The 20,675-nt window shown below is 52.3% G+C and overlaps 1 protein-coding gene across 3 annotated transcripts in view; it reads right to left on the minus strand.

Annotated features, from left to right (window-relative positions):
• The window catches only part of CACNA1A (calcium voltage-gated channel subunit alpha1 A), a 241,325-nt gene that overhangs the window by 12,840 nt on the left and 207,810 nt on the right, over positions 1-20,675 (minus strand). The window contains exons 32-39 of one of the 3 annotated variants that reach the window (XM_057708528.1): positions 20,407-20,412; positions 15,581-15,697; positions 15,156-15,221; positions 14,869-14,984; positions 12,813-12,963; positions 9,439-9,566; positions 7,141-7,237; positions 4,606-4,711 (exon numbers count right to left, since the gene is read on the minus strand). In XM_057708528.1, coding sequence (XP_057564511.1) covers positions 4,606-4,711; positions 7,141-7,237; positions 9,439-9,566; positions 12,813-12,963; positions 14,869-14,984; positions 15,156-15,221; positions 15,581-15,697; positions 20,407-20,412 — 787 coding nt within the window. Of the gene's footprint in view, positions 1-4,605; positions 4,712-7,140; positions 7,238-8,070; positions 8,168-9,438; positions 9,567-12,812; positions 12,964-14,868; positions 14,985-15,155; positions 15,222-15,580; positions 15,698-20,406; positions 20,413-20,675 lie in introns of all 3 variants that reach the window. The other 2 variants (XM_057708526.1, XM_057708527.1) reach the window with 2 other exon arrangements.

Genomic DNA, 20,675 nt, shown 5'->3' on the forward strand with positions numbered 1-20,675 from the left:
CAGGGACTGAACCCGTGCGCCCTACAGTGGAAGCACAGAGTCTTAACCACTGGACTGCCAAGGAATTCTCTAGTTATGTATTTTATTATTATTATTACTTTTTAAATTTAATTTTTATTTTATAGTATAGTTAATTTACAATGTTGTATCAGTTTCAGGTGTAGAGCAAAGTGATTCAGTTATACATACACATATATCCATTCTTTTTCAGATTCATTTTCCATATAGGTTATTACAGAACATTGAGCAGAGTTCTCTGTGCTATATAGTAGGTCCTTGTTGGTTACCTATTTAATTTATTAAAAAAATTTTTAGTAGTTGGTATCTCTCTTTCTCTCTCTCTCTCTTTTTCTTTTTTGGCTGCGAGTTGCACGGCTCTCAGGATCTTAGTTCCCCAACCAGGGATGGAACCTGTGCCCCCTGCAGTGGAAGTGCAGTCTTAATCACTGCACCACCAGGGAATTCTCTGGTTATCTACTTTAAATAAAGCAGTGTGTACATGTCAATGAGGCTGGGGATTTTGGATTTTGATGTGGTAACTGGCTTTACATTTGTTCAGGCAGGCGACTGGTTCTGCCCTCATCACCCTGTGGCTGGGGTGGGGAGCAGGAGGACAGCAGGGGATGAAAGGACACAGCCCAAGTCCCTTGGGGGAGGTTTCAGGGATCCACACACAATGTCTAGAAGAAACATGAAGGCAAAGGATTTTCCCCCAGACAAGAATGAGATTCTTCTGGGAGGAGAGAACGGAGGGGTGGATAGTAAGGAGAAACAGACAGAGAAGAGGGACAGACATACAAGGGACACAGACAGATAAGCTGAGCGACCTGCCCTCTCTCTCTCCCAGCTAAGATTGGCCTTACAATTTTTGAAGAATCTGAAGAATGACAGGTTAATCCACGCCCCCATGCTATCACCTGCCTCCTGGAAAGGAACTCAGTGTGTTTAGAAGCAAATTCAGCATTGAAAAAAAGTGCGTGGTACTCTCAGCCAGCCTGATTCTGTTGAAATGGCTGTGATTGTCACCTCTGTTAGAACTGTTGTCCCTGAGCCCTCGGTTGACCTTCCTTGACTCCAGAGCTGTGCCCTGTGGAACTCTGGGAGGGGACAGGATGGGGAGGGGTCCCTGGCTCAGAGGTGCTGGAGGCATGACCCTCTGGGAGCTGAGTAGGGTCTGGAGTATGAGTGAAAATGACAGCCAAATGCAGGCACATTCTTGCAGTCCTTGAAATCTTCGGTGTCCTCAAGGTTGGACTTGCTGAAGTCCCACAAAAGGAGTTCTGTGCAGTAAAAGACAACTCAGCAGGCCTGGGTTGTCCAAACCCTGCATATTCCAAAGAAATGACTGGTCCTTGACCAGCTCCCGGAAAATAACTTCTAAGTCTTTAGAGTGTCCTGCCTGATAAGAGTGTCCTTCCTCAGCTGGAGGCCTTGGGCCAGGCCAGATAGTTTATTCTAGCAATGTGATTTACAGTGGGGGCCTTGAGCCATGTGGTATCAGGGTGACCTTTAGAGGGGCTGGAGTCTGAGTAACTAAGGTCTGCCAGGCTTACATGACCAACTTCCAATAAACACACTAGACACCAAAGTTTGAGTGGGCTTGGGTGGTTGGCAATACTTCACATGTGTTGTCACACATCATTGCTGGGAGAGGTAAGCGCTATGTATGTGACTCCACTGGGAGTGGGTGAAAGCTCCCTCTTGGTCTCTCCTGGACCCTGCCCCATGTGCCTTTTTCCTTTGCAGATTTTAATCTATATCCTTTTTCTGTAATAAAGCATAACTGTGAGTAAAAGAGTTCTGGGTCCTTCTAGTGAATTACTGAACCCAAGTCTTGGGTTATTTTGGGACCCCTGAACACAGGTCCCCAGAATGAAAGAGCAGCTGAATTACAAAGGCACTATGTACCAAGAGTGGGTACACTGTTAGACTCATTTTACAGAACTGTGGCAGGCAGAATTCTAAAGCTGCCCCTTCTCTCCCAGCAAGATGCTGGTTATTCAATCAAATGCTAGTCTAGGGACGGCTATGAAAGGATTTTGCAAATGTAATTAAAGTCCCAAGTCAGTGGACTGTAAGCTGATCTGGGTGGGTCTGACCTCTAATCAGGTGAGCCCTCTAAAAGCAGAGCAGTTTCTTGGCAGCAGAAGAAATCAGAAAGATTTGGAGCACATAAAGAATTAGATGCATCCTGGGAGCTAAGTGCAACCTCTGGCTAAAAGCCAGAAATTAAACAGGGACCTCAGACCTACAACCACAAGGAACTGAGTTCTGCCAACATTTGAATGAGCTTTGGAGTAAATTTTCCCCCAGAGGTTCTAGAGAAGCTCTAGAGAAGATGGCCTGTCCACCTTGATTCTGAACTTGTGAGGCCCTGAATAGAGAGCCCAGTTGAGTCCACCTGGACTTCTGACCTACATAACTGTGAGCAAAGAAATAGCTGTGTTTTAAGCTGTTAAATTTATGGTCATTTGTTACATGGCATAGCTAGCTAATACATGTGCTGAGGCTCTGAGAGGGTGAAATCTTCTGCTAAGGTTTACAGTTGAGGACAGGGCAGGTAGGTGGGCAAGGTGAGTCCACTTTCCCACATGACTACAAGAAAGCTGTTGCCACAATTCTGCTTCCTCACCTCCCTGGCTGGGACCTGGACTAGCTTCAACCATGCTGATGAGAAAACAGTCTGGGGCAGGCAGTGCCACAACACAGACAGAACCTGGGCCCCCATTAGTCGTGTGCACCAAGATGCCTGGCAAGTCTGGATCACTTGCCTCTGACTTGTTTCATGAGAAAGAAACTTATGCTGTGTGCTAGACAAGGGCCTGACTCCCCAGCCCTCACCTTCCCCACTTATACTGTCCAGAGTCTCAGCCTTACTATTGAATCTTTCTCACTCTATTTGGGGGCACCTCCTGCTCTCTTTACCTTCATCTGCATGTTTCCTGGCTCTAACAATGTCTATCCTCAATGTGCCCCGCCCCCTCCACTTGGCACTGTCCTACTGGAAGCTGCTGGTCTCCCTCCCTGAAGTTCCCCCCTCCCACCGACTTCTGGTCTTGGCTCCTCCTTCCCCTCTTCTCCCCAGGACCCTGGAAAGAACATATATCCCTGAAGTTCAGTCTTCCTTCCTTGTGATCTCCCAGGGGCTTCATCTGGATGGAATCCAGACCTCTTTCTTCAGCCCCTGATTTCTAGCCCTCTGTTGGATGATGGATGGACCCAGCCCTCTGCCAGCTACTTTCCCAGCTTCCTTCTCTCTGGTGATCCATGTGCTTCTCTCTTTGTCCTGCTGTCCCAGCACCTGTCAAATCACATTCAATCTACTGTCAGGCCTTGAAACCCACTCTGGTCAGGAGGGCCATGACCCCTCCACCAGAGCTGCTCTGGTCAAGGTGACCTGGCACAGAATCCACCAGTCACTCTCGGTCTTCATCTTCCTTCGCTGCTGGGCAGCGCCTGACACACTGGAGACACCTTTTAGGAGCCTGAGTTGCCCTGGTCCTCCACCCACCTCCCTGGCCACCCCTTTTTGGTCACTAATGCTGGGATAGTCCGAGCTTAGTGTTTGGGGTCTCTCAGTTCACTCATCCCCTTGGAGAGCTTGTCTACTCTCCTGGCTTAAAATCTGCCAGCAGGACTTCCCTGGTGGCACAGTGGTTAAGGATCTGCCTGCCAATGCAGGGGACATGGGTTCAATCCCTGGGCTGGGGAGGTCCTACATGTCGTGGAGCAACTAAGCCTGTGCGCCACAGCTACTGAGCCTGCACTCCATAGCCTGCAAGTCACAACCACTGAAGCCCATGTGCCTAGAGCCCGTGCTTTGCAACAAGAGAAGCCAATGCAATGAGAAACCTGTGCACTGCAATGAAGAGTAGCCCCAAGACTCATCACCTCACTTCCTTCAGAACCTTCTGGGGGAAATGTAAGTTGGAGAACCCCCTGCCTAGCCACCATCTCCGTGTGTTAGTACCAACACCAACCTTTTGCCCTCCCTTCGCTCCAAACCTGCCCTTCCTGTGTCTTCCATCTCAGGCAACAGCAGATCCGTCCTTCAGGTGCTGGGGCCCCAACGCCTGGGGTCGGGCTTGATGCCTGGCTTTCCCTTATACCCCACATCCCATGCATCCGCCATCTGGTCATCTTGACTCCCAGGAAATATCCAGAATCTGCACACTCCATACCCTATCCTTCCAAGCTGCCATCCTGTCTTCACCCGAGTTATGCCAGGCCTCCTTCTAGTCCATTCTCCCCACTATGGTTATTAGAAAGGGGAGGTCCCTCCTCTGCTCCTGAGGCTGCGTGGCAGCCCCACGCGCACAGCACAAATCAGTTCAACACAGCTCTGGGTGGGGAGGAGGGGCTCTGCATGGTCTCGTCCCTCTGGCTGGAGTGCGTTCTCTCCAGCTATCCACGTGACTCCTTCACAGCCTTGTTGGGGAGGCCTTCCCCGCTGGAAGCGTGAGCCGCGTCCTCCAGGCTTAGAGCGGTGTCCGGCACACAAGAGGTGAGCACTCAATACTTGCTGAGCGAGTGAACCGGTGAACCCTCCGGGGTCCTGGCTCTGCCCACCCTGCCCCACCTGTCTGCTCCTGTTCTGGCCCTTACCCTTAGCGATCTTGATGTCCAGGGCTGTGCGGATCAGAGCCATGAGGGTAGAATTGAAGTGGACGGTGTTGTCGTCCGCGACAGGCAGATCCATTCGCAGGAGCCTCTACAGAAAACCAAAGGCAAGGACAGTCATTCCCAGGCACTCCTCCCCCATCCCGTGAGCCAGACCCACCCTACCCAGGGAGCCCCAGGAAGAACTCTGAAGGCGGCAGCTAGGGTGCCCCCACCCTGAGGTTACCTGTCCCAGGGATTCCTGATGGCCCTTGGTGGCCCACAGGGAGGGCACTGAGGGGCTCTCCTGTGGTGCAGAGCCCCTGCCCGCTCCTCACCCACCTGCTGGACCCTAGAGCTGGCATTTCCAGGGTTGGCCCAGATTCTTGCCCTGCCCCAGAGTTCTTCCGGACAGCTCCGTTCCATTCTGACCCCAAAGAAGAAGAGCACAAACCAGATTGCAGCAGACATGCAGCAGCCAGGCAGAGGGGTCCATGGCCACAGCCTTGGGGGGGGAGGTGCCGCTGACTCCCCACCCCTGACCCCTGGCTGGGCCAGACCAGACTAAATGGGCACAGACCACATCATTCCTCTGAGAAGCAGCAGGCAGGTGGCTACCCCCACGGATGGGGCGCGCCCCTTGCGGACATGCAGCTAGGCCATGACACACAGAACGGCGGACAGGGGCGCATGCAGACGGAATCTCGAGACTCATTCATAGCTCTGTGGAAAGTGTATCTCAGGGGCATGTCCGGATCTTGGCTCTTTGTGCAATGGCAGGGGGAAGGGGTGGGGGTGGTGTTCCCATGGCCCAGGGAAGAAAAGATTCCCTGTATCCCAGGCAGGGGCTCTGTCCCCCATGCTTGGTGGCATAGGAGGGGATGCTGGGCTGGTGTGCACCAGCCCGGGCTGAGGTGGCATGGAGATGGAGATTGACGTTCACCAGAGGATTCAGACATAGGTCAGCAGGAAACAAGAGTTGGAGACGGGGAAGAGGACAGCACACTCAGAGCAGAAAACAAGAGATGGGTTGGGGCAGGGTAGGGAGGGAGGCGGTGGACAGACAAACACATACAGACTGGGCCACTGTGCACAGCTGTGCAGGGTGTACACTGCACCAAGGGCTCCCCATCTTAGAAATCATGGATTTGTGTATTTAAATGACAATTTCCCAGCTGATAGTGGAAAAGTGTCTTGTTCTCCCCACATTGGTGGATTCCAATAGCTTTCCCACAAAGTGTTCTGTGTAAAGGATGCTCATTTTAAATTTGCACATAGGTGCCTTATGGACCTGTGGTGGCCCTGCACAGAGACCAGGAAGGAAAGGGCACTCTACTCCTCTCTCTTGCACACACTCACACCCACACCCACATTCAGCCAAGCAGAGACCAAGAGAAGGACAAAAGGAAAATACAGAAGCAACAGGTACATGGAAAGGCCGGTGGGGCCAGTTCCTGGCCTCGCCTGGGAAGGAGGAGTGCATGGAGGGAGGATGAGGAGAAGGAGGAATGAGGTTGTGGGGAGGTGGTTACACGAGGCCGAAAGAAATGGGATGGACAGAGAGGGAGGGAGAACTCTCGTAGACACAGAGCAGGCCAAGGTGGATGGGAGAATGTAATGATGGGACCACTTTTTTTTGGAGGGGCTGACTGTACTTCTTGTGGATGAGCTGGGGGGAACAGAGCATCTGTCCTTGGGTGCCAAGGGAGATTCCGGGACAGGGGTCTAGAGGGGTGGCCCGGCCCAGCCGCCTGGCGGCTCCTCCAGCCAGCATGCACCACCCCCCCACCCCCCACCCACCCCCGGTCGGCCATGGTGCCTGCCCTCCCCAGGCCCCCGCCAAGGCAGCGTGCATGGCCTGCATCAGGGTGCCACGGTCCAGGGGTCCAGCTGCGGCCCGCCTGCCCATTCTGGAACAATGGAGAGGCGTGTTGGGGTGTCTTGGGGGGAGATGGGTGGCTTAGGGACAGGAAGACTGGGGAAGAAACTCCAGGGGGAGGGAGGGGGAGAGGGGCTCTGGGTGCTCCCTGGGAGGTCTTGGATCCCCCAAGGCCCTAGGTCAGAGATCAGCTTCAGGTGTGCTTGGGGGACCATGAGACCTGGGGGCTCAAGATGCAAAAGATGGGGTCCAAGCCCCTCCCTGCAAGGCGCCTGCCCAGGTCTGGGTATGGTGGCCGCTCTGGGCTCGGTGGCAACCCGCACCTCCTGAAGTGTGTTTGTGTCCACTTTGGTTCCTGGGGGACCAGGTGCGAAGGGATCTGGGGGCTCCCCTCCCCCTCCCCCGGCGTGTCGGCCATAATAGAGTCTCAAAACACCAAGACACACTGATCAGAAAGGACGGACACAGTATACTGCTTAGAATCAAGGGATGGTCATGATTCATTTACTCGAGGAGGAAAGGGGGAAAAAAAGAAAAAAGAAAAAGAAAAAGAAAGAAAAAAGAAGAGTAACGCTGGAAAAAGAGACTTGGCTGTTTTTTCCTGGTCAGCACTGAAAAATCCCCAGTGCCCGGACATTGGTGGTCGGCAAGGGTTAGACTACCTTGTAAGCCACTCTGGCCGGACACTTCTTCCCCAGACCCAGGGGCGGAGACATGTGTCTCAGCATCTGATACATGTCCGGGTAAGGCATGCGGCCCCTGGCAGCACCGAAAACAAAAACAGGAGTGGGAACGGAGAACCAAAAGAAGGGTGGGTGGAGGGAGGGGAAGAAAAGGGAGAAAAAAAAAAAAAAAAACCAAAAACAAAAAAACCAAAACCAAAAACACAAAAAAATCACACGAGCCGAAAAAATGGAGAGAGAAAGATGCAGAGAACGATAAAATAGGTATTTCAAATAAATGGACAAGAGGAGAAAAAAATGGAAGAGGTAATTAAAAAAAGATTATTTCACTGCTTACGAGCAGGGAGAGAGAGAGAGAAAAGAGAAAAGTCAGATTCACTTTTGACTTTGAGCTATGGTTCTGGTGGAATGTGGACGGAAGTTGAGGGAGGGGCTTCTCACTTGGGAGCAAGGCTTTGGTTCAGTGTCATTTAAAAAACTGGGTCAAGTTCTCTGGTTTGACTGAGGCTGGTCTCTGAGGGGGCCTAGATGGGGAAGAGGGGCCAGGGCAGTGGGACGAGGGCTGAGGGCTTTGGGAGGCAAAGGGTGGAGGAGGGGAGAGTGGAGGAGATGCAAAGTTACGATCCCCCGGATGTGTCTGATTTGGGGTGCCGTTGAGACCCCGGGATGGGCAGCTTCAGCTAAGAGCAAGCAGAAATGGCTGAAGGGAACGGAGAGATATATGTTCCATGCTTCATCAAGTCTACGTGACTGCATTCTGTTGACTAAGAGAGTTTTCTAGTTTAATGCAAAAGAGAGAGATGGCTCTGTTTTTTAGATTATATATATATATATATGAAATATATATATTGAAGAACCCCAAGCCACACTCATTCCATGGATGCTAGCAGGTTTTAGTGGAAGTCAAACCTTGCAAGCAACCCTATGAGGACATTTCTTGCCTAAGCCGAGAGGGGGAGATATTACGCGCAATAAACTGTACATATCCTTATAATGAATCCGACCGCTGAAAGGAGAAGAGAGGGGATTAGTGGAGGCATGGGGTCAAGCTGCATTCACACTGGCTCCCCGTGCACACAGTGAGGTCATGATGCCAGGGGCTGGGAACCCCTTGGCTTGAAGGAGTAGGGGAGACATGGGATAAGTAAAGGTCCCTGAGATGTTCCCAGACACTCGCAGACCACAGGGGCAGAGGCTTTCATGTGCTGTGGGCTTGGAGGTCTGGGCTGGGGGAACCTCCCCCAGGGCTCTCTGCGTCTCCCTCCTCCACAATCTACATGGTCTACACTGTGGACTTGGGGGGTGCTTGCAGAATAGAGGACAGGGGGACAGCATCCAACTGCTGTGACCTAAAATCAAAAGAGGAAGAGTTAGGAACCAGCTGAAAGTCAAGTCCCAGCCCCACGGCTCACCTCAGCCTCTTGGTCTCATGGAGGACTTGTCCAGGGCTGCAAGAATGGCAAGGATAGACTCCACCCTGCCTTCTTCATGAGACTACCCTCCAGCGTTCAGGCTACTGAGGGCCCCCATTTAATGCTTTCTCAGGCCCCAAGCTCAGCCTGAACTAGAATCCTCAGTTTGTGGTTGGTGGGCTCTGAGCATGGGGATGGCACCTGCAAGGGCTTTGTGCTGAACAGGCACTCAATACACTTGAGCAGGGTGGAGACCACCCTGAGAAAACATCACCTGTCAGCCAGGAGAGGGCACTCTTGTGCCTATGGAGATGGGAGAGCTCACTCCCTCTGTGACCATGAAGATGCAAGGGCCACCAAGGCTCTGTGTCCTCTCCTCTGGCCTTGCATGACCACCTGCTCCAGGGTCCTGGGGTCCCAATGGAAGCTGGGTTCCAGCACTCTGATCTTGCAGTCAATTCTGTCTGCCAAGGGAACTAAACCAGCCCTTCTCCCCACACTCCCAGGAGAATTGAGGCTGAGAGGCCTCTTCCTTCCTGGAGCCTGGCTAACTTTTCCTCACCATCTGGAGGTCTAACAGTGGTGGAGGCGGCAGGAGAGACTCATAGGACATGAACTCATGGTGGAGACCCTCTCTCATCTCCCAGAAAACCTGGGGTTTGGGCAGTGGTGGTACCCAAATCGTTTAACCCAGGATGTGTGAGGGTGCTGATTTTCATCTATTTTTTTCTAGACTGATCCTCCTGAAACCCCTGCTAGCTCCCCAGGGAGCCAACACCCCAAGGTCTGGAGCCTAATCTAGACTGTGCTCCAGTGCCCGAGAAAGGTGGGAGATGTGGCTGGAGGATTCAGGGTGACCGCTTACCATGCTGCGGGGTCATACTCGGCCCAGACACGCACGTACTCATCCAGGTGATGGGGACCCAGGATGGAGGAATCTCGGGTGAGGTACTCAAAGTTGTCCATGATGACAGCAACAAAAAGGTTCAGCATCTGTGGGGACCCCAGGGGCCAAGATGGGGTGGGGGAGAGCAAGACACATCCAAACAGATATACACAGAGGGCCAGAGGGAAAGAGGGAGGGAGATAAAAACAGGAAAAGGGAGTCAGAGAAAGAGATGGGGGAGACAGAGGAAAGACACACGCTCATAGAAGGAGCCCAGAGACAGAGAGATGGAGATGGGAGAGAGAGACAGAAACAAAGATGAAGACAGAGAAAGATACAAAGAGATAAAGACCAAGAGTGATGTATAGAGACAGTCAGAGGTGGGGAGGCTATGTGAAATAGGGGCCAACACCAAGGGGACTACCATGACCCCAAATCCTCCCACACATGACCCCTAACAAGACCAAAGTAAATACTCCATGGGCCAGAAGCCTGTCATGTTTCCATCTGTAGCATAAAGTGAGCACTCAGCAAATATTTCTTGGATGGGTGGATGGATGGATGAATTTTCCTGCCTTTGTCTACATCGTGTAGCACCTTGTCACATGCTCTTCTAGCCTTTAGCACATGGGGAGCTTGTATCAGTCTTGCCTCCAGGCCTCTATAAATGTTGCTCCCTCAGTGGACATCATTTTTTCTCCCTTTGGATAATAGCATCTGGGGAACCCCTCCTTTATACTTAGATGCTGTTGTTGGGTGTGGCTGGCTTCACAGGTGGTGGTCACATAACCCAGGCTTGTGATTGGTTATGGAGGGGCACATGACCCAACGTGGCCAATGAGAGCCTTCCTTGGGATTTTTGCTGGCACTCTGGCAGCCATCTTTCCTCTACAGGGAGAAAGTTTGAGAATAAAGCCAATGTGGAGGAGAACAGCAAAGAAGATGGGGTCTTCTATTGCTTGGATCCAGCCTCATCTGGACTTTTCAGTTATATAAGTTAGTGAACTGCATATTTTAATTGTCAGTTTCAGTTGAATTTCTGTTGCAAGCAATTTGATCAATACATGGTCTAAGTCCTGTTCACCATCCTTGAGGGCCACTCTTTGAAATCTTCCTTCCCTCAGTCTGAGTCTCCCCTATCAAAGTACATATCAGATTGTATTGCTGCTGTCTGCTGACTTGTCTGCCAACACCCCTGCAAACTGAGAGAAATGTGTTCTCTCCTTGTATCCCCAGTGCCTAGCATAAAACCTGGCACATAGTAGGTATTAAACAAATGTGTAGAGTAAACATAGTAGATGCATAATAAATGACTTATAATTCTAGGTGTTCCTAACTTTAATGACTCTATTTTTAATTCATTATTTCATGATATTGATTGAGCACCTGCTGTGTGCCAGTCACTGTCCTCAGTGTTGGGGATCAGCAGTGAACAAAACAAAAATTCCTGCCTATGAGGGGCTGTGGGTCAAGCACTGTAGATGTTTTCTATGGGGCCTGTCCTTCCCAAGTGGGCTGTAGTATAAGATTGTGTCTCCATATGCATCCATAGCTACTAAGACAAGGGTGGCCATTTGGCCAGGAGCTAGGATGGCCCATTCAGACTCTCTTCTGGGAATTTGGAACTGGGCAATGGAAGCTCTAAGTCAGTGGTTGTTGACATTGGACTTGGTGGTGTTGGGGCCGGGGGATGCTGTGAGGCTTAGGCTGCAAGTCTCTCAGTGTGAGACTGTTGGTCTGAAGAGTGTGGATATGTTGGGCTTTTGCTGACAAATGCTTGTGCTTGGGCTGAGGTCTGAAAACAACACCTCCCACACTCCCTGGGCAGCTTACATCCTGCCAGTAGGAGCCATGGTTAGAAGGCCAGCCTGGGGAGGAGAGAGAAGGAGGACAGGAGACTCCTTCTGTTTCCCATGTGGGTCTGTATTGAACTGTGTTCCCCTGCAAGACATGTTCAAATACTGGCTCCCACTGCCTGTGAATGTGACCTTATTTGAAAAAAGGGTCTTTGTGCACGTCATCAAGTCGAGATGAGATCATACTGGATTAAGGTGGGCTAAATTCAATATGACTACTGTCCCCATAAGAGGGAAATCTGGGCACAGACATACACAAAGAAGACCATGTGATGACAAAGGCAGTGATTGGAGTGATGCTTCCACAAGCCAAGGAACATCTGTGGCCACCAGAAGCTGGAAGAGGCCACGAAGTATCCTATTGTAGAGGCTCTGGAGGGATTATGGCCCTGCCAACACCGTAGTCAGATTTCTAGCCTCCTGAACTGTGGGAGGATAAATTTTTGTTGTCTTAAGCTACAAAGTTTGTGGTTCTTTGTGACAGCAGCCACAGGAAACTGTCTTCAGTTGTTTAGGGGCAGCAGAGACCCAGGGTGCCAGCACTCCTTCCAGGGTGCCAGAGGCAGCTGGGTTGATTGGTAACATCCTCTTTTCCTTTCAGTACCCCAGCTCTGGCCTTCCTGCAGTTGCTAATATCCGGTGACTTTATTTTCTGTTTGCTCTTTCAATTCTGTGTAGCCAATTCCTATATTAAATACCCTCTGTTTGAAATACCTAGATAGTTTCAATTCTTCTGACTGTGCTCAGACTGCTCCAGAAAGAGTAGAGAACAAAAAAGGTCTGCTGAGATGAGGCTTTGGAGAGAGTGACAGAGAAAGAGAGAGCAGGATGGAGATTCCTGATATATATTTTCATTCCTGGTTCCTGGTTTCAATCTTGCAGTGCTTTATATTCTCAATTCCTAGGAGATTCCTCCTTTTGGCAAATTTATCTTTTACTAGTGAAAACGCATTCAATTTTTTGCAAAGCCCCACAGTCCCCAGAGAATGTTCATGTGGCTGACTTCTTCCTGCCTCCTGACTGTACAGAGGAAGGCACCCACCTCTCAGAGGGCAGGTGGGAGTCTCCCACTACTCAACTAGATGGGTCCTGGGGCCAGCTCTGAGCTCCATTCGTTTTTCCCTCAACATACCCAGTGGATCTCAAATGAGGGAGATTCTGCTCCCTCCCGCAGGCGACACTTGATAATGTCTGGAAACATTTTGGGTTGTCACAACTGGGAGGGTGGTGGGACATGTGCTACTGGCATCTGGTGGTTCAAGGCCAGGGATTCTGTCAAACATCTTAGCATGCACAGAACGAACTCCATCAGAGAATGATCCACCCCCCAATGTCAACAGTGCCGAGGGTAAGGAATCCTGGTTAACCTAATCCTGGGTTGACCCAGAGAAGCCTTGGAGGGAGAAAGTGTGTGACACAGCCACATTCTAGAGAAATCCACACCCCTGAGAGGGAGCCAGGTCTAGGGAGCCTACCCACACATGTCCACGGACTTACCAGAAATGAGCAGAGGAAGATGAAGGAAACGAAGTAAAAATAGGCAAATTCATTGCCACACTCGTGAGTCAGGATGCCAGAGTTCTTATCACACGGTTTCCCACTGAGGCAGGAAAGCATGATGTTGTGCCAAGCCTCCCCGGTGGCACTCCTGAGGACATAGAGGGGGCATCAGGGACCTGGATACCCAGCCCTGGACACCAACATCCGCTAGGGAGGCAGACCATTGAGGTTAAACACTTAAGCTCTGGAGCTGGACTGGTGTGGGTTCCAGCCCCAGGTAAATCACTTTTTCCCTCTTGGAGCTCAGAGAGGAGTATTCTCAACCTTGGCTGCACATTAAAGCCCATGGGGAGTGCTTTTTATTTTCATTTTTACTTATTTATTTATTTTTGGCTGTGCCTCATGGCTTGTGGTATCTTAGTTCCCTGATCAGGGATTGAACCTGGGCCACAGCAGTGCAAGTGCTGAGTCCTAACCATTGGACAACGAGGGAATTCCTGGGACTGCTTATTTAAAAAGTTGATGCCAATGCCCCATTCCTACAGACTTGGATTGAACTGGCCTGGGGTGTGGCTTGGAGACATAGGTATGTTTTAAAAACTTCCCTATCTCTAGGTGATTGTCATTTCTTATTTCTTTCTCCCTAGGTTACTCTGCTCCAGGCACACTGGGCTTCTTGCTGTCTTCCAACAGGCCCGCTATGCTCCTGCCTCAGGGCCTTTGAACTTGCTGTACTCTCCACCTGGACTGCCCTTCCCCAGATACCCACATGGCTCCCTCTCTCACCTGTTTCTCTCAAATATCACCCCCTCAAGGGAGGCATGACCAATTAGCCCTCCATTGCTTTCTTTTCATTGTTATTAAATAAGAAAAGAAATGTAGTGTGACAAAAGATACATAAATTTAATAAGTTTAGGCATTTAAGTGTATAATTCAGTGGCAATAAGCACATTTACAATGCCATGCAACTATCACCACTATCCACCTCCAGAACCATTTTATCATCCCAAACTGAAAATTTGTACCCCATTAAACAATAACACCCCTTCTCCCCTCCCCCAGCCCCTGACAATAGTGATTCCACTTTTTCCCCCAAGAATTTGCATGCTTTGGGTACCTCATATAAGTGGAATCATATATTATTTGTTCTTTTGTGCCTCTATGTCCCTCAGTCTTGAATTTTATCTCCTTCTAGTATCCTCTATAATTTGATTATTGATTGTCTGCCTCCCCCACAGGAATACAAGCATCCAGAGGGCAGAGAATGTTGTCTCTGCTTTGTTCCCAGTATTCACAGCAGTGCCTGGCACACAACAGGTGCTCAATAAACCTCTGATGAGGGAAGGAACCTTAAGTGCAGCCAGGATTAAGAATCAAGTGTCGGACTTCCCTGGTGGCTCAGTGGTTGAGAATCCACCTGCCAATGCAGGGGACACGGGTTTGATCCCTGGTCTGGGAATATCCCTCATGTCATGGAGCAACTAAACCCATGTACCACAACTATTGAGCCTGCGCTCTGGAGCCTATGAGCTACAATTACTGAAGCCCATGTGCCTAGAGCCCATGCTCTACAACAAGAGAAGCCACTGCAATGAGATACCCATGCACTGCAAAGAAGAGTAGCCCCCACTTGCCACAACTAGAGAAAGCCTGCACGTAGCAATGAAGACCCAATGCAGCATATATATATATATATATATATATATACACACACACACACACACACACACACACACACACATATATATATATAAACTAAAAAAGAAAAAAAGAATTAAGTCTCAGAATCTATAAGCCAGTCAGGTGCGGTTGCCAAGAATCCCTTGACAGGATGCTCAGGAAGATTCAATGAGATAATGCCTGAAAATGCGTTCATGTCTGCCTCCCAATGCCATCAGCTCCTGCCCCACCAGGGTCCCTGGGTCCCCACGCCCACCCCAAACCTCACCGGAACCAAAGGTGGAGGGCATGTCCCCCACCGGAAGAGAAGCAAGAGGACACGCCCACCACCGGAAGAGAAGGATGAAAGTGTGCCCCGCCTCCCCCCCCTCACCGGAAGAGAAGCATGAGGGCCTGGAAGAAGGTCCGGAAGTTATTGTGTTCCGTGATTTGGAATTCATCTTCGTCACTGTCCTCATCCTCCACATCGATGCCAATGTTGCCAAACACCTGGGGAATTAAATAGAGGTGATGATGACCACATCCCCCCTGTGGCTCCAGGAAAACTCCATGCAACCTTCAGTGATGCCTCCCTGAACTGGGCTCCCCTAACCAACCCCCCGCTAAGGGCAGTGGCCTGCCTTGGGAGCACTCTGGGAACACTAGGGGGCTGGCACTCACCTGCATCCCAATTATGGCGTAGATGAAGAAAAGCATGGCAATCAGCAGACACACATAGGGCAGGGCCTGGGGGGAAGGGAGGCAGTGACGAATGTGCTGGGGACCCCTTACCCACACCGTCTCCTTCATTTGTCCCAGTGCTCCACCCCCATGGGTTGGGTGGCCACTGTGCTGTGCCAGAGTGTGGTGCCAGGGATGGTAGGCATCTTTGGTGGCTCTGGGAGACTCCCCTTGGAGCTCTCAAGACACACCAGGGCCGGAAGTTAGACAAGAGCTCTGCGTATAACACATTCTCAGCAAGGTGTATCATAGAGGCATTTCCCCTTGATTTCTAGATTCAGTCAGAGCAGGTGGGGAGGGGTGAGGGGATCCTGATTTTTCTTCTCAGCCCTGGGCTGGAGGCAGGGGCAGGGGCAGGGGCTCACCTTGAAGGACTGCACAAAGGTCCAGAGAAGAATGCGGATGGTGTAACCCTGACGGAGGAGTTTGATGAGCCGGGCAGCTCGGAAGAGGCGGAGGAAGCTCAGGTTGATGAAGTTATTCTGAGGAGACGGAGAAAGAGGGGTGACCACCCACCCACCCCCAGGGGCTCAGAGCTGTCACCACTCACAGAGGCCCCTACATGAAGCCAACCAACAGGAAAAAGCAAGCCAGACCCCAAATAAGGAGGGAGAGGAGAGAAAGCACTATTAATGCAATGGTGCGGAGGAAAAAAATTGAAAAAACGAAGTTGGGGGAGTGGGGAGGAGAAAGGGTGAGAGGAAGGAAAAGGCATCAACTCAAAAGCATAAACCCTCCCTGCCAGCCCCACCCGCAATGGGGAAAGGAAAGAAAAAGGAAGGAAGAGGAAGGAATGGGGGTGGGTGGGGTGGGGAAGAAATAACAAAAGAACGAGGAAAAGAAAATATATCCGAATCATCCAATCAGGAAAAAAATCGAGATGGTTTTTGTTTCTCCCAACAACCAAATGCACTGAGACGATAGGACACAAGCGGGTCAAGTTGCCGAATCCATCACACGTGTACGATGCACAAACACCAGGGCAGGGTGGGGGCAGCCAGCACGCTCAGGCCTGGTGGACATGTGCGGGTTCCGAGGGCATGTTACGCTCCGGGCCAGAAATGCATCTGTCGTGGGACTCACCGGGCACCCTGCCCTGCCCTGCCCTGCCGAGCTGCCCACCCGGTCCTGCCCGCCCTGACCTCACCCCACGGCCAAGAGGAGCAGCGGCTCAAGCCAATCGGAGAAGCGGGAGAGCATCTTTTCTTACCCCCTTGGCGAGCGGGAATGGGGAGGACGGGAGGGAGCTGGGGCTGTTCGGCTGCAGGGCGAGTCCTCGCTGCCCGCTGAGTCGGAGAAGATGCATTTGGGGCCCTTTCCCCCCTCTCAGGGATGGCTTCTCAGCTTCTGGGACTGGGTGGAGTAGCACGGGACCAGGCCTGCAGGAAGCAGGAAGTACGCAGTGCCCGTGGGTGGGTGAGCTTGCCATCAGCCAAGGCCCACCGAGGGGCCGGTGCTGGGGGCCGGGAGATGGGGTTGTCCCTGCCCCCAGGACCTCCCTGGGTGGACCCTGCCTCGGCTCAAAGGCCCCCTGTCTAGTCACTAACTCTACCTCCTCCCTCCCAAGCCAGAAGAACCCCAGGTCGGGGTGGGGGTGGGGAGACAGCTGTGGAGATGATGGGTCTCAAGGGACTGTCCAGGGGCGTCTGATGGGGCCTCAGGGGGGTGCTGGTGGGGTACCGGGGGCTGGAAGCCACGAATGGGACCAAATCTGGCCAATGAAACTATTTCGTTAGGCCTGAGCAGTTTTCTTTTAGAAATTAAAAATAGTCGCTAGTGTTTAAAAGTCGGATTTTGCCCCCAGATCTGGCTTCTCTGGCAACCCTGAGGCTGCTTCCACTGGTAGCAGTTAGTTGGGACTCATACGTGGCTGCCCACCTTGAAGCAGGCCATGTGTCCTCCAGTTGGCCAAGGTTCCTGCATACTAGAAATGCAATCGGCTTCCTGGCTTAGGGCTCTTCTTGGCCCCCACAGGCATCCGAGTTTAAGACCCCTGCTTCAGACAGGCATGGAAACCGCCACTGATTCGCCGGTTGGAGGCAGGGGGGCCTTAAGGGGACTTGCAGGGATCCTAGATAAGGGCCATGTAGCAACATTTAAACTGACCTAGCCCTCACCCCACAAATGGCACAGGGGTGATGGCTCAGGTTGCTCCAACAGTTACAGCACGGCTTTTGGTCTCAAAAGTTTGGACAGTGAATTCTATGGGCATCCTATTTGGTGGTTCCTGAGGGCTTCCCAGCCACTGGATCTAGCTAGCTCTGGCCTGGGGGCTTAGAGGCAGGGATGGGAGGGTTCAAGGAATTTCTGAGATTGGCAAGAAGCCTCTGGTTTGCTGGAAAAGTCTAGGATGCTCTCTGGGACACATCAGTTGACCCTCAGGCCTCTAGGATGCGGGAAGGGTGTGGGGATCCTACCCTGACCACATTGGGCCCAACCACTGTGAGAATGTCTCAAGCACCTCGAATAAACCCCCAAACCCAGCTTGGCTGAGAGTCACCCTCCATGCCCTGTTGACCTGACTCTCAGCCCTGCCTGGCCACCCAGCTCCATCTGGGGACAGGGCCGACGGCCCAGGTGTCCCCAGTCCCCTCCCGTCCATCCCCAGAGTACAAGCCATCCCTTCACGGGGTGGGGCATAACATGTGGACTCATGCAAAGGCAGGCGGGCCCCGGAAGCAGCCTCTTGGGGCTTGGGGCAGAGCGGGGGTGGGAGCTGCCACCATGCGGGAGAAGCAAGGGGGTTTTGCACGCGTGCAGAGAGCATGCTGCCCTTCTTGGAGCCAGGGAGAGAGGAGACACACCAGGGAGGTAGGGGGTGGAGATGAAAGAGGTCTGGGTGACAGGACGGAGGAAGGTTCTAGTCTGCCCTCATCCACCCCTCCATCTCTTCCTGCGTACAGTCCTTCAAGTGCTTCCAGGACTTTTGACTTCCTTCTTCCTAGCTTCCACCTTTTTGCTCACAGCCAGAAAGGAACAGCTCTCCTCCCCTCCAACCCTGCCCAGTGCTTCCTGGTTCTAGGCTGAAGGGGAGGGAGGCGGTCCCTGGAAGGCTTGCTCTGTTCAGGGGTGTGAGTGCTCAGAAGGACATGCGGACCACCCCCCCGGGAGCTCCAGAGAAATCCTGCCACTTGCAGACCCCACCTCGAGCCCAGATCTTGCCTCTGAGCTCCAGACCCCCTAACCACCTGCCTACCTGACTTCTTCCAGGGTGCCCTCCAAGGCACTTCAAGCTCACTGTGCCCACACTTGAGCTCTTCCCCTAACCTGGCCCTCTCCTGGCATTCCCTAACTTCCACCTCCCAGTTCAAGCCAGACTCAAGTCCTGCAGGCACCTCTCTACCCCCAGCCCAGACCCAACCCATCTCCAGGTCCTGGAGAGGTCCATGATCAGATGGCCAGTCCTCCCACTGCTCCCTGCCTCCTCTGCTGTCATCTCTCCTTGGGATTCCTGGTGCTCACTTCCAGCCCAGCCCCCTGCCTACCCACTCCCTGCTCCGCAGCTGCAGGATCTGGTCTAATCGCACTTCCAGTCACACATCCCCTGCTCTAAATCCTCCCAGGCTCCCACAACAAGGCCCCAGGATCCTGTCCCCCTCTGGCCTCTTCACTTTCTCTGGGTCAGTCTTTCTCTGCTCTTTACTTCAGCCACACCCTCTCACTTGCAAACCCTGACCACTGCATGTTCTGACCTGCCACAGGACCTTTGCATGTGCTATCTTGGGCCTCAAATGTCCTTTTCTCCCCCTCTCCACGTTGTTAACGCTGTTCATCTTTTAGCTTGCAACACAGTACAGCTTCAAGTGGGTTTCAGTGGTTATTTGGCCAATGCCTACCTCCCCCCCACCTGACTGTAGGTGATGCAGGGGGTGGGAGCAGTGATGGTGTCCCCTTCTGCCCAACCCTCCATCTGTGGAACTGAATTGGGGCTCATTAAATGTTTGGAGGATGAGTGCCTGTGTATGGCTAGCAGGGGAGGGATCCTGGTGCAAAGATGCCATTGGGGGTTCTTTAAAGGGACTCAGAGGATGGTGGGGGAGGGACAGAGGCAGGTGGGATTTAACAGAGTGAGGAGTGTGCAAGTGTGCAGGGAGTCGAATGAGTGAAGCAAGGGAGAGATGGAGACGGTGCATCCGGGGTGGGGGTGTGCACGGTAGATGGATATAACAGAAGGGAGAGATAGTGTGTGCAGATGTGTGTGTGTGTGTGTGTGTGTGTGTGTGTGTGTGTGTGTGGCGGGAGGTGGGGGAGGTTCAAGAGAGGGACATTGCAAGAGCGAAAAAGAGGAAGGGAGAGGGCAGCCTGGGCACTGTTAGGCTGGGCGGCGGCGGCGGCGGTGGGAACCCGGCTTGAGCCTCGGAACGAGTGGCGCGACTCTAGCCACGGCCACCATGTCCGTGCCGTCAAATTGAAAAAAAAAAAAAAAAAGGGAGAGAGAGACAGAGAGACAGAGGGAATGAGAGAGTCAGAGACTGAAAAGGAAACAGGAGAGAGTGCGTGTGTGTAGTGACTGTGCCTGGGTGGGGGGAGGGAGACAGGAGCATGTGCAGATCAGGGCTCCAGGAGAGGCCGTCAGCTGGCTGGTCCATCTGCAAGCAGCCAGACCGGAGTCCTGGCCGTTCTGAGTCCCCCTTGTCTGAGCGTCTTTGCCTGTACACTGCAAGGCCCTCAGACTTCCTCCATCAGACTTGGAGAGTTACATCTCTGGTGGTCAAGTCCCAAGAGCTCGTGGGCTTGGAATGGGGTGAAGACTGGTGGAGCTTTCCTGGGGCCCAGGGGTCCTTGGACCTAACCAGGGACAGGAGTGGTGAGAGAGTAGCTGATAGCTCTGAGTACAGGGCTGTGTGTAGGGAATGGGCCGGGAGACTCAGCCTGCCAACCCATCCTGTTGGAGGCGCTGCATGGGGCAAACCCATCCTTTCCTCTGCAGAAGACACAAACCAACCCACACAGAAAACCCCCGTCAGAACCCAATAAAAACCAGAGGAAGAGAGATTGCAGGAACGGGGAGGGAACGAGGTGGGATTGGGAGGGTTTGGAGAGACGGACAGACAGACGGGGATGGGGGAAGGGAGGTGCATCAGGCAGTCCAAGTTTAGAAAGCCCAGGGCATGACGTGCAATGCTGATGCAAGAAGATGCGTTCACAGTAAATGTAAGGCATTTAGACTTCAGAAAGAAGTAAGACCAACCGGATTCTAGATGCAGATGTTGAAGATGGAGGGGGAGCGGGCGGGCGGGGGCAGTTGGGGAGGCGTGTTCAGCGTTTTTTAGGTTGATTTGTAACCAGTGCCAAAAAACCAATGGGTTTCGGTTCCCGGGCGGGGAGTGGGGGTGGTGGTGGTGGGTTGGGAGATAGTCATTGGTGTATGAACACACAGACCACGTCATGGATGAACAAATGAATTTCATAGTGCATTTTGATTGGATGAGTTTTTCAGACGGCGTTGTGCCAATATAC

Source organism: Hippopotamus amphibius, chromosome 15, assembly GCF_030028045.1.
Source record: "Hippopotamus amphibius kiboko isolate mHipAmp2 chromosome 15, mHipAmp2.hap2, whole genome shotgun sequence".
NCBI classification, from domain to species: Eukaryota; Metazoa; Chordata; class Mammalia; order Artiodactyla; family Hippopotamidae; genus Hippopotamus; species Hippopotamus amphibius.